Source organism: Meleagris gallopavo, chromosome 1 (assembly GCF_905368555.1).
Source record: "Meleagris gallopavo chromosome 1, MGAL_WU_HG_1.1, whole genome shotgun sequence".
NCBI classification, from domain to species: Eukaryota; Metazoa; Chordata; class Aves; order Galliformes; family Phasianidae; genus Meleagris; species Meleagris gallopavo.
Genome location: NC_139404.1, coordinates 49,328,507 through 49,342,954, shown reverse-complemented (window position 1 = coordinate 49,342,954; position 14,448 = coordinate 49,328,507). Strand labels below are relative to the sequence as shown.

The 14,448-nt window shown below is 41.3% G+C and overlaps 1 protein-coding gene across 3 annotated transcripts in view; it reads right to left on the bottom strand.

Annotated features, from left to right (window-relative positions):
• Positions 1-14,448, bottom strand: part of MRTFA (myocardin related transcription factor A) — a 96,583-nt gene that overhangs the window by 34,225 nt on the left and 47,910 nt on the right. The window contains exon 1 of one of the 3 annotated variants that reach the window (XM_010710671.4): positions 12,421-12,853. The exons of the other annotated variants lie outside the window; for them this stretch is intronic. Within the exon in view, the coding sequence (XP_010708973.1) occupies positions 12,421-12,547 (127 nt within the window). The 5' untranslated portion in view covers positions 12,548-12,853. Of the gene's footprint in view, positions 1-12,420; positions 12,854-14,448 lie in introns of those variants that run through there. 3 annotated transcript variants of the gene reach the window in all.

Sequence of the window (14,448 nt, the reverse complement as noted above, 5' to 3'; positions counted from 1 at the left end):
AGTGGACATTTGGTTTATGACAATTTCAATCAGCAGGAGATGTATGGAGAAAACTTTCCCCCGGCACCACAAATGGTCTCAGCACTATTTTGGCTGTGCCTGCTTACAACACAGAGGGTGACTTGCATCAGCCCTTCCATGCTTCAAGGGGAAGCCAGATTACATCCCAGCTTAGACACCAGCAAGAACAGCACATGGCCACCTTCAATGGCAAAACCCTTCTGGACTGAGGCAGCAAAGGGTGCTCCTCTGTGGTGTCAACAAGAAGCTACAAAAGATGACAGCTCTACGAGTCTGTGCCAATGAGTGAGTACACAGTGGTCAAAATGAATTCTGAAAATAATTCTCAAATTGCTCAGGTTGATAATTTTTTCAGAGCTGCCTTTTGTGCAGTCAACTACAGCAGCCCATGACACGGAATTTGCTAGAAAGCTGGGTGCCAACAAAGAAAAGCCAACTTTGGGGCCCATTTTAAGGGCAATTTTCTCAGGCTAACAGCGTTTTAATCCACTAACTGCTGATGGGAAACACACGCTGGCTTTGCATTTAAGCAGACTGTGCAGTTAGCAGAGAAGCATTTAAGTGAAGCAGACTGTAAATGACACCCAAACTGCAGGGATTATATGGCAGTTTGCTACCACGGCGAGGGGCTGCCAAAAATCTGTGTCCCTCTGTGAGGTGAAGGAGAAGCAGCAGAGTGCACAGCTGATCCTCAGTCTGCAAGCAGCCACTGGTGTTGCAACAGCATCCCTGAGATTAGATTCATTTGGATGCATTTACAAGAACAGCTTGGAGTGAGCCTGAGCAAAGGGACAGTTAAGAAGAAGTTTATTTCTTTACTATGTGAGATTATCTCACATTTCACTACCTCTTTTCTCCGCTGCAGCAACAACAGCTGCTATTAAAATGCAGGCAGTTTCCTCATCTCTTCCTTAGCAACCATACTATGGTGAAAATTTGGTTTGGGAGGGCGAGATGAAGAATTTGGTTTAGTCTCCCAAACTGCTACAAGGACTTTTTGCACTAGAGGCATACTTCACTGATTTCTATTCATGCTGTGCTCTCCTGTTGATGCGAGGCAGGACTGAGGTCCATCTCACAGCAGCCAAGGAGGTGGTCTGTGCCACACCTCCTGAACAGGATACAAAACCAGCATCCGAGTGGATCCTTTCTGCAGGTCATGTGAACAACAGATTTCTTAGCAGCACTGCAGCAATCAGCACATCCAGCTGCAATATGCTTAGGTGGGCAGGTGTCTCATACAATTTGGGTGATATATGAGTGTTGACAACCTCCTTACCCAGCTCTGCTTGCTCAAGGACAGATGCACATTGACACAAGGCCAACCAGGAGGTTGAACTTCAATGGCATTTCAATAGCACTTCAAGTACAGAGGACTTGAAACCTTTCTCACAACCACCTTTTCTTATTCTCTTGAGAGCACAACTCGTTGTACATATGGGAACAGGAATACAATTCTCAAAAAAAAAACAGAACAGATCCTCCACCTCCAAACCTACAACCATCAGAATATTTCACAGTAGGTGGGTGAGTAGCAATCCAGGGATGCAATGCGGGTCATGCAGTGCTAGGTTTTTTTCCATTCAGCACTTCAAAAAGCTTTTTAAAACAGCTGAGAAGTATAGAAAAGGCATGAGTCTGGGCATCTCAGCTGGATATTTAAGAACACAAAGAGAAGGAAGAGAGAAAATAAACCAGCTTTTAGTCTCAGGACAAGAAGAGATGGTTTCTTGATAAAATCATTCTCTTCAAAGTTTCTGTAGGATTTTACAGCTCAGAATGTTATTGGATTGTATACAATCACGACCAAGACATGCAGTCCCCAGAGGCCCGCTGACAGATGAGATGCTGCCTGCTCAGTGGTGGCCCAAAGGCCTGGCTCTGGCTGCTAGAAACAAAATTCAGTGACAAGGCAATACTCCCTTTGAAAGCTTTTTGTTGGGAAGATGCTGTTGGAAGAGAAATATGAAATAGGAATAATCTTTCCAAATGTTTTTAAAGTATGAGGAAATACTTGCATGTATTATCATTTAATGAGTCCACATCACGAGGCATTAACTCTTTTAGTGCACTTACACAAATATGGATTCTTTGATATCACTAATGTAGCAGAATCAAGGATCCCAACCTCCAGAAGAAACTGGTCCCGAAAGAATATGGAATGAGAAGCAAATACACAATCAAAAGCAAAAGGATCCTCTCCATCCTCACACATTACCACAAGGTAGCTTACTCACCCCACTGAGCACAGAAGAACCAGCTTACCAGCTCATTTTTGAGGCTTCCATATAAAATTCGACACAATGCCAAAATCAAAGTAATCTAAATTTTAAGACAAAGTCATCATTCACAGCAATTCTGGTTTTGTGACCAGGTAACATTACCAAACAGACAAAAGCAGTAGCATGGTAGAAGTGTAATGACATAACATGATCTAACCTCAAGGAAGGACCAAATCCTGTTTGGTGCTTCTCAAAGGCTTGAGTCAGCACTGCAGTTCTACAGTGGTGAAATGTGCAGGTACAGAAGGAAGAACCAGTCCATAGACTCAAAAGTTTACAAACTCAGTCTTCAATTTCACATACACATTTACTACGCAGGTACTGCTCACATATGTGACACTGAATAGATGCACAACTTTATTACTACTGCAATCCAAAAGTTACACCAAATTCTGCACATTTCTTTTTATGTTGGTTTAAATGAAACACCAACAGTTGCTGTGGATTTTACAGCACTTGCCTTTACCTTCTTCCTTCCTAGTTTGTTTAAATTCCTGCAATTCCATAAAATTTGGAAGTGGTTAATGAAATTTTACTCATTGCTTTTTAATGCAACGCAAGCTTTGTTTTCTTACTAGCATCTTGAGTCGGATAGATATATTTCATATTAGTGTACATATGAGATATGTTAGTACGTTAGTCTTTCCATCTAACACAGAGAAGCCCACTCCAATAGCCCACACCTAATAGCCCATTTCAGCACTCACTGAAAATGTTAAAATAGGACTTTGACAAATGAAGCTGGCATTTTTAGTGAAATATGCAACATGCAAAAGTGTGCAAAAAGCTCATCAACAGGAAAAGTGGGTCTTCCTTCTGTGCAATGTATCAATTCCTATAGATTATTTAGTCCCAGAAATACTGGTTAGGTGAAAACCAAGAGTGTGACTAGGCAGGCACGTATCCCTATCTATGGAATCTGGCTACCATGCATGATCCAACAGGATGACCTGTAACAAAATACCTAGGTGGAAAGGTCTACTAAAATTGACACATCAGTATCATGAGACAGTAAGTATGTAACTACCTCCTATTATCTGTGATGAGTGCTTGCTGATGCCATCTATATATCCATTGCTGCTATCTATAGCTGGAAGGGAAGCCCTGAGGGAAAATTCTGACTTCACAGAGAATTTCCCAACTTGCCACGTGAAGTCAAATCACAAGTCTATACTGATTAATATGTTTCCATGAAACAACAAACAAGAAAGAACCAACATTGCCCTTAGCCACCTTGCAAAGAAGACCCTAGAAAGAAATTCTCCAAGATAACTTAATGTGACGTGGCAGATGAGGACAAATGAAGGAAAAAGAAGGAACGGACAAAGATATCCTGACAATCAGATCTACAGCTGTCTCCTAAAGAGACAGAACAAAAGGCAAGCTGCATTAGGGAAAACACACTTGTGCCTTTTTCATTTCATTCTTCTAGAAACAGAGGTATCTCTGCCTGTAAGAAGTAAGAGCTCCAACAATCCTATTTCCCTTAAAGCCAAGACATCAGAGTGTTTGTTTGTTTGTTTGTTTGTTTTTCTAAAAAAATTATACAGGAGACAGGTAACAGAATGTGCCATTTAGAAACAACAGAATTTTCAGATTGTTTTAAACCCTTCATTCAAGGGACAATACATATTTGCGCATTCCTATTAAACAGAAGAAAAATCAATTCTTGAGAGAATGCCAAGTCATAAAATGCACAATTAATTACGCACGTTTATCATATTAGAATTAATGAGGAAAAGCTTTCCATGCCTCTTTCTGCAACAAGAGACACGACAGAACATTTTTCCTTTACAACTCAATTTCCACTGCACACAGAGCTCCTGTGCTCTACCAGCCTCTCACATCAAGGCCAAACCCTCCCCAAACACTTCTCAAAGACTGCACTGGCTCAGAAATTCAGCCCTCCTTCTACTTCAGGGCACCCTACACAGATAGAATTTTTCAGCTCCCTTCACAGAAAACTACCTCCTGGTGAAGATATCACAGAATTTCTGTACAAAAAGATAGGATCCTTAGACATATGAGCTGTATTATTGGGTTTTCCACCAAGCCGAGGAATCAATTCTTTATTTCTAAGATTTTCAAATTCTTATCCACCTAAAGAGGTTTGCTTTATGGAAACCAAATGCAAATTAAACCAAATGCTTTTTTTCACAAGCGGTAGAAAAAAAAGGACTTCGAAGTATGCAAATCCAAACAGAAGACTAGCATTTCTTTGGAAGAAGTAATTAACTGATTAAAAAGGGATCTTGGAAAGAGGGTCCTTATAATTTTAAATTAGCTGGCTTTAGCATCCCTCTCCCGGCTTCAGTCTGTTTGACTGTGCTGAGAGTTACTTCACAGGACATGAAACAAATGGGGGTTTGCCCAGCATATATACTGCATGCAAAATACAAGCTCAGGGCATTCCCTATCCACCTAGCATTCCTGCCCCAGCTACTGTCCAAATCACAGCATCCTCTTTTAGCTAGAAATTCAGGTGGATGACACAAGGAACTACTGCACTTCCTTATGAAAGAAACATATTTGCTGTTTCCTCAAAGAACATATGCCACAGCCATGACATAGAATCATAGAACAGCCAAGGTTGGAAGGGATCTTAAGGATCATCTAATTCCAGCCCTCACTCACCACATCGTGCAGCTCAAGTCCACATCAGGCAGCTCAGGTCCCCATCCAACCTGGCCTTGGGTGCTTTCAAGGATGGGGCACCCACAGCTTCTCTGGGCAGCCGGTGCCTTCCCACTCTCTGAGTAAAAAAATTTTCCTAATATCTAACCTAAATCTTTTAGTTTACAACCATTTCCCCTGGTCCTATTACTATTAGATTGTGTAAAAGTGAGGTTTGAATAAAGATCCCCACGTTTTTACTGCAACAGCCTGCCACATTCTTTACAGTCAGAGACAGAAATTCTACTGTCATTGTGTTTGTACTTGTGAAAAAGTTACAAGTTTCAGCTATGGTCATTGTATATTGTACATTGTACATTAGAAATCAGTTCCTCCACAGCAGCATGGTATGGAAGCTGATCCTCAGAGTTCGCCTTATACACAAAAAGCACATAAAATCCCCTCAAGCTCAAGCGTGATCATACACACCTGTCTGCTACTTTTTGCTTTCTCTTTGCATATTCCCTTTCTTGAAAATGTCTAGACTTTAGATCTCCAGAACACTTTGGTTTGGGTTTGGGTGTTGAGCTTTTTTCCTTTTTTTTTTCTTTTTTTTCTTTTTTTGCATAAGGGAAGTTCCGCAACTTAAACAGGGGCTATGAGACTTCATGTGCTTCTTAAGTGCCATCATTGCTATAAGTACCTAAATAATATAATTTTGTGCAAAAAATCAACCAGCAAAATAAAAATTAAAAAAAAAAAAAAAAGTAAAAAAACATTAAAAAACACCCAAAAGCAGCAGTCTACAGTGGCTTGTGTGACCACTTGACTTCAGCCTGGTGGACAAATTCTGCGGGTGCTTCAATAGTTCCTGCTGGCTCAGAGCTCTGCTGAAGGGCACAGAGGAGGCTGCCAGCAGCAGCAGGTCCCCCCACACTGCCAGATCCGCTATCAGAGGTGGGCTTTTGCTAATGTTCAGAACAAAGCAAGTGAAGGGCAGACACGTTTCCTTTCCGTTGCTCCCTGCAGTGAAGAGGCAGCGGAGATAGCTTCGTGGTGACAGCGCTTGCAAACCGCTGTAGTTAGATTTACAGTCACGTCGGTCCTGAAGACACCACCCTTGTACTGAACTGCCTACAGTCAATGTGACAACTATTATTAGCAGCTGGGAAAGTCTCTCAGTGAGGCACAAAGGTGCTGTTAGTTTAGCATCTACATGGAAAATGTCATCTGTCACTTCCAAATGGCACAATTTGAGATCTGAGCATGGAAAAGGGGGTAAGATGCAAGCAGGCTTGGGATATCCATTCATAAGTATCATGCGGAAAGAAGTGAAAAAGCTTTGGAAAGCGAAAATGAAGAAAAAGAGCATCAAAAAAGCATCACATAGAGCATTTTGACAGGGGCACTGAAATAAGAACAAAAACATCAGAACTGAAATAGGGACAGGTTACGTGCTGCTTGTAATGACGACCAAATGACATGAAGGGCATGTATATGGTCTGGCTTCCAGCACTGTTGCACAATTTGCCGAGATCAGCAATGAAAGAACACAGCTCCTACACCATGCGATTCCTACCCAAATAACCCATAGCTGTATTCTACATGCATTTAATACTACAGAAATAATAAGCAGCACAAAGAAATTTCACATGGAGAAAGCTGAAAGCAGATCTGTTCTCTCAGACAGCCAAAGGGTGTCCATCCCTCAGTTCTGTACAACAGCCCAGCCGTGCAAAATGTTTGTGCCCTGCCAAGTGTGCCTGTGCAGAAGGTTCTCAATCATATGTGCAGCAGAGAAGTTGGGGGAAGTACTGGGCTCTCAGATTCTGTGAGCTTCAGCTCTGTGAGCTGCCTCTGGGCATGGAGGCCTCAGAACAAGGTCTTTGTAGGCACAGCTGCAATATATGATGCCTGCATCTACCATGGAGGAAAAACAGTTATCAACAATCTGTTAAAACTTTTGAATAGTCGCCTTTTTTACAAAAGATTTTCTTAACAGATGTTTACTTTTGAAAAGCTGAATTAAAATGAGATTGTCCAGAAAGCCTGGATGTCATCGATTTTCACCATCAATTTTGGAAGGAATCCATGCCCCAAAGCTGAACGTCCCCTCCCTGTTATTCACTTTCTCACACATTCCTTGCTAACTTCATCAGGCTCAGTCTATCTTCAGATGGCAGAATTGCAGACTAGAAAGTTTGAGCCTTGATTTTCTTGGAAGAATACTTACTACATCATATAAGCTTTCTTACAGCTCTACCCACCTCACTGAATATGGAGAAAAATCCTGAATACACTGATCAGCAAAAAACATTTAGCGGTTCTGACTCGTAATCACTGTACTGTATGTACTTCAACTACTGCACGTCTGCTCTTTATTTCAGATACTCTGTGCTAGTAGATTTTACACAGCAACAAGGCAGAACATTGCATATACCTTCACTAGCCCAAGTTAGCAAAGCAAAAAAGAGCCATGAGTTCTGCTTTAAGTTATGCCATTAATCAGATTATGTATCCACTGAGAGCCCTCCTGCACAGAGAAGGAACAGGATTTGCCCATCTGGACTCGCTGTATCTCTTTGTTATATAAATCTAAGCTATGTCAGGGGCTGTATTCTGTTTTCTACCATAGGCTGCAGAAGTTCTTGCCAAGAAATATGTTGCTTTAACATTTTGAATCGAAATTTATTGATGCAGCAGGTGACAAGATCAGTAATTTGATGCTGAGAAAAGATTGGGTAGATCGGAGTCGGGGCACTGAAATGAAAGATCAAAACAGGCACTAATTTTTTGGTTTAGATATTCTTTAAGTCGTTGAGTAATGACTTACAGGAGTGAGAGAATGCTGAAAAATCCGAGGTGAGTAGTGACGTATCTCAAAGTTGATGAAAGGACCACGATTAGATTTACACGGGCAGCCTGATGTGGATCTCAAAGACATGAGCAACTGTCACTGGCCCTTATCTTCTCTGGGAAGGAGAGCTGCAGTGACATCTGTCTGGCAAGAGCTCTAAACAAGCATATCAACTCCAGAAGTTGTTTCTGGATGCAAAACAGGCAATCTGAGCTTAAGCATTACAATTTTGTTTTCAAAAAAAGCATCTACTTTTCAACAGCTGCCAGGAAGTCTAAGCATCAATCATTAGCTCCTTAAAAGTACAAACACAGATCTTTTCTTAAAAAAATACAGAAAAACAAATAATTATCAAAAAAGCAATAATTACAAGGCTGCATGTCTTTTTCAAGCTTTATAAAAATATTTTCTTGTTGCTAGGAATATCAGTACCCCAGCACTACGGCTGTTGAACATGAAGCTCTCAGCTCAACTGTGAAGAAAATCCAGTTGATAGGGCAGGAAAATACTGCAGATTTTACTTGGTATCATTACCAGTTCAAAGCATTGTCTGCATAAATGCTATTGACAGCTGCACTCCTTGCACTGCACCCACCTTATATTCTTTTTATTTCTGCACATGTTGAGTCCTTACATCTCCTTACTCCTGCAGGTCTGAGACTGAAACTCATTCCTTTTAGCATTACTTTGTGCAGACGAAAACTATTATAGTAGATCTTTTCTGAAAAAATGAAATAGATCACAGCGAGGTAAACAAGTTAGCCTCTGCCCCTCTCCTCCTCCCCCCATTCCCAGCATGAAAATAGCTAGGGCTAAAGCAACAGCTGGGGATCATTACACTGACAGGAATAGTTCAGTAAACTCCAAGAGGGGAGAACATGTCATATCCAAAAAAACTAAAAACACATTAGGGCAGCAGGACCAAAAAAAAAATGTGAATTCAGCTTCAGGGATAAAGTGATGACTCGCTTTCCACTGATAAAGACTGACTTATGAACACTGGTCAGTCAATGTTAACCCTTTCCTGAAGCTTTCCACTCTTGATGACTTATGCCACAAAATTAACAAATACCCTGAAACACCTCTAGTCTTCAGAGTCAAATGAAGCACACTGGAGATTTAATGGAAATAAATTTAAATTGCCTGCTTACTGCCAACGTTGAGCCACTTTACCTTAATACCTCACTAACTTACCTTCACCGTGCCATGTATTTGCAGAGTGGCTGCAGCACAAGGCCACAGAGACTAACCATACACACTGGCTGTACCTCTGGATTTGCAAAAAGGAAAGCCAACGAGGTAACCTCCCATATATTTGTTACCTTTTCTACGTTTTTCTGTGTCATAGCATTATTTGCCTACGCCATTCTGAATTGTGGGATACATGTGGCCGTTGCTCAGAGTTGCTTCAGTGACATTTTGTGACTGGTTTCTGATGGTCCTTACCCATGTATTTGCAGGAGACATTGCTTTAACATCTCCCCCAGCATCTTCAGGTTCACCCTGAAGGAGGAAAACATCGCTCAGCCTTGACAGAAAAAGGCCAGCCCACATTTCTGCGAGATGCCTGGGATGCACCCTCGTGCTGGGGATGCCCTTGAAGTTGAAGCCTCCCCATCCACGTGGGCAGGTTCTTCTGCCCTCTGCTGGAAGAGGCACAGGCCGCCCAGCAGCCTTACCTTCAGGTATTGGGAATTTGGACAATGAGGTCTAGATCGCTCATGAAGAAAGCTAAATATTAACAAGCACTTGCACAACTCCTGATCTCTTCAAAGTGCTGAACAGATATTAATAGTTTAATCAAAGGCTAAGCTAACTCAAATTACCTCACATTTGCTGCGGACCAAGAATGTGCACGCAGTTACCACAGATCAGATGGCCTGCAGTAACTTGTTCGTGTCGGGGCCCCGAGACACAAATCTTGGAAAAAGACAGCTGAATTTCACTGTCAGGCTCTCAGTCACATTGAACATTTTTTGAAGTGAGGACTTCCCAAAATAAAACTTTGAGAGCAATGAACAAAAGACTTTGCAAAGAGGTGGAAAAGTTGGAATTCACTTTTGGAAGTGTTCACTTCTACACTAGAGCCATGAGTGCTCATCAGCTTTAGAGAGGCTTTCTGGAATTTTCCAAAGCTTGCAATTCCTTCCTCCTACCTTTCATCAGGAGCTCCCATCCTGTTGTGCTAAGAGGCCTAAGAGCTGCAAACTAAACTCTGGTATTTGAAAACTAAATCACTCCAAGGCACTGTTTGATGGGAAACATGTTTATGGATTTTTGGATTCTAGGAATTTTACAAATAACTGCTCCAACATGTACTTTGAAAAATACACGCACGTGTCCTTCCACTTCCCCACGTCAAATGAATTTGTGTGTGGAAAGGATCAGAAGTTCCCAGATTACTTCATGTCAAGTTCCATTTCAAAAAAAAAACAAAAACATTAAATCACATTCTGGATACCATGTTTTCCAAAGGCAAGAAAACAAGATAAAATTTATTCCAGATAGCCACTTCTCATAAGATTCACAAAGCAAATAGGAGTGAACCTTGTCAGCACAATGCAGACACCTCTTTTTTTGCTTGGCTTTACTTTTATTTTACAATTATTTTATTTGTGTGTGGTAAAATGTGAGGAGAGAAGGAAATGAATTTTCTGTCCTTGATGGTAACAAAATTAAGCTGTCCCATTTTTTGCCAAAAATAAGATACTATGGTCCTTAGAGTTTCATTCAGCTCAGTGGTAATTAGTGACTTCCGTAGCTTCTGTAAGGGCTCACATATGAGTCCCTCTGCTTCTCCACCACCTCTAAGATTTGGCTCTGCAAAATACAGTGAATGCTACAGCATAAATACAAAAGGCATCCTGAGATCACAGGAGACTTGAACAGAGCCACAGAAAAGCTAAAGGGTTATTCTGTACTCTTCTGACATGAAAGAAGTTGGCAGCATCTATTTCTCTTTCCTACCCTTCTTGTTTAGTAGCTGGTAGCAAAAAGCTTTCTCCTTTGCATATTAAAATATCATGAATTTTAGGCATGTGGTTGGGCATGGAGGGCTGATTAATACTGTTAAACTTTGCAGAGGCAACACAACTTTTTCAAAATACAAGAATTCAATGGTCTTAATTCACTTCAACTTCAGATGGCAGCAAGCATTCTTCTATTGATTACCGTACTATAAGATTACATTTTCCTCACTCTACATTTGATCCCACTGTAGAATGCTTGTGATATTTAGTGACTGGATGAAAGATGTATCCTGGCACATCCAAAGGCTGAGTGCTCACCTTCTGTGAAAATCAATGCCTTGCAAATGCAAGACAGCTGCGAGTTTGGGAGTTTAGGTCTGGTTTGTTTTTCCCTCTGAAGACTGATGTACAGCAGGTCTCTATCTCCAGACATTTATACTAATGGATTTATTACTCCCAAATTTTAATTTGGCTTTTGTTTTCTTTTCTGTTTCCACACTTGTTCTATGAGGAGTATTCCAGTGAAAACCAGCAACAAAAATAGTGATATCTTAAAAATTAATAGAAAGATTACTCTTGATATCTGATAAAGGGGCATGCTATGGCAGTTTTGTATGGCAGCCTCAGTAGTCCAAGAGCTGTATGTGAGAGAAAAATCCTCTAAATGTAACTGCTAAAACGGTCTTCTACTCACCAGCTATCTCCCTGTAACAAATATGCCTTTATTCTATCTAACTTTTTGTTCTCAACTTTAACCACTCTTTACTTTTTGATCCAAATTGTCATTGCAAGTCATTTTTTTCTCCTCTCAGATCACATTATCTGCTCTTAAAATCACTCATCACCTTACTTCTCAGGCCACTGTGTTCAAGACCTTTGTTCAATCCTTCAAGTCCTTATTAAAATTCCACTTGCAGTAGTGAATCCACTACTTCTTACAAATATAACTCTTGTTTATTTGTCACTGGCATGTTGTTACGTTCTGTCATTCTACCCTGTAATCTTTTCCCAGTTCCCATTGGTTGCTGTTTATTATGCTGCTCACTATGAATGGATCCCTGTCTGGACTCATCTTTTCAATCTTTTGTTCAAATTCACTCTTCTCATAGATAACACTCCTTGAAAATTGACACAGATCTACAGAATCATTCAGAATTGTCAAATCCCTATAAAATTCATGTGAATTTGTAGGAGAATTGTCTAATACTGAATCTTACTCAGATATACACAAGCCATTCCTTCCACACTCTCCAAACAGCAACATGTTGAAACTTAAAACACTATATTCTATCCCCTTCAAAACTGAGTTGCCACTTCAAGATAAGCCTTGATACTTTAATAAAATAGCCTTAAAACATTGTTTACAAGAGCTCTACAGGCATAGAGAAAGAAACTGAAACTTGGAAAGGTAAAGCTCCAAACACAAGTGAAATTGTCCTAAGGTGCAGCACTGCATGTCACTGCACACAGGGCTCCGACCTCATCCTGTGCCATGCTTACAAGTGCCCTCAGGAACAACAAGTCACAGGAGTCATAGGGAAATCCAAAATCTGGACAACTGCCCAGGCTGGACAGAAAAAGAAAAAGCAGGCAGATTCTACATGGAAGGAAAAAAACAACAACAACAACACAAACCAATTATGCAGTGCCTAAAATGAAGAAAGCAGATACTGCTAACCTTCTCGCAAGCTGTGGTATGAATCCTGATATGTGCTTGAAAAGCTCTTCCCTTGCTTTGCCACAGTCTCTGCAAGCGGCACAATCCCGACATAGGTAGGCTGGAGTGTCTTGGCTTTATCCAACATATTAGAGGAAATCCCTTGACCTGAAGGCCGATTCTGCAGCACAGGAGGCGTCCCCGCTAATGGAAGGGGTGCTTAATCCTCACAAGAGACCAAACCACAAAACCCTTGCTACCAGGTTTCTGTCACTGTACCGAGGAGAGTGGAAAAAAAAAAATCAGTTTACTGTTGGATTCCAAGACTGTGCTTGCATAGGAACACAGAGGTATGCGAGGCACAGACAAAGCCTGACAGCCAACATCTAAAGATTAAAATCAGCAAGCCTCTTGGCAAAACTCGTCTTCCTACTATCTCAAAGCTCAGGCAGAAACTCCTTCACTTCAGCAAGCGGCTGTAAGCATTCGGGAGCCCAGTATGCAGAGCAGTGCTTATCAACAGATGCGTGGACTTCTCCATGGGGCCACTGGCAGTAACAGCCAACCTCATTCACCCAAAATAGTGAACAGTTGGTTCTTCTACTCACGCCGCAGACACCTGCCAGACAGGCAATGCCATGTGATTCAGCACTGCCCTCTGCACCTCCCAGCTGCAAACACATGAACCAGGAGCACATCACCGCTCTGCCAGCAGCAGCCATGCCGTCTCTTCTAATATAAACTGAATTTTGGTTGTGGAGAAAGCTCAAATGAGTACTGTGGAAACAGACTTTACATGCACTTGTTTTGAGACTAACTAAGGGCAACTGCAGGTTACTTCACTGCAAGCATGAATGCCTGCTTCTTCCTCCCTTCAATTTTTTCTCTTGACTTAGTAGAAACACCCAACTGCAGATAACCAGCAGCCCCCAGGCAATACACTTCTGCAAGCAACAGAATCATACAATCCATGCTTGTTTGGATGCAGCTGTCTCACCTGGAGTTTATTTAACTCATATCATGACTGTATGTAATACAGCTGGTAGTCTGCAGATACACATTCTACCCAACAAGGCACTGGAACTGGAAGTGGCTGGGGAGAAGCACACTTCATCCTAACAGCAGTGGGACAGCCAGTGGCTTTGTTGTTCCTTAATCTCAATGAAGACTGAGCAAATAAAATAAATAAAGACGCTGGGGGGTGAAGGGGGGGAAGAGTTGTCCAATGAAAACACACACTTGAAAAAGGTATTTCAGTATCTTTACAGAAGCAAAGCATGAATAGTAATTAATGTCAACGTACAAGCCTGAAGCAAGACAGCCTTCATGGCACAGACAAGGTGAGTACTCCAAACCTTACAGGAACAGTCTGCCATTTTGTTTTACGGCCCCTATCAAAACAGGGCTGACATTCCTCATCTCCCAATGGTCTGAGTCATGTTACAGAGTGCAAATGCGGTAACAGCCACAAGAAGAAAATCTTTTTAATAATGAAGCTGCAATCTGAAAAAAGCGGTGTTCAACCAAATATAAAGAGTCCAACTTTAACTGTGCCATTAGCAGCATGAGAAGTCATCCTTTAAGTTACAAACTAGAAACTAAAATAATGAATTTTAACATTTCATTAAACTGTGATTCGAGATTGCATCCATGACACTTCTGAGCTCCTGCAGCAGCCCTCTTCTTACTTAGAAATGTTTGACCTTCACTCAAAAGAATCCAAACTCTAAAGTTCTTATGGGTAAAAAAATAGGTTTGGTGATAATGAAAAGCTCCACAATAGCATTATTTCTAAATTACCAATGCAAACCATTAACACGCTCTCATCTTAAATTTAGGATTTGTAAAAGTCACGTAAAGATTTGGTTTCACGCTGAACTTTGGCCAGTAAGTTCATATTACTGCATAGATAGATGATCCCTCTCCTGCACAACCATTAGCTGCAGGAGCTGCTGATCCACAGAGCACAGCACCACTAAAGCCAGCACCAAGGACGGGAGAAACACGCTGCCCACATCTCTTCAGCAGCAACATGGGACCGCACACAGC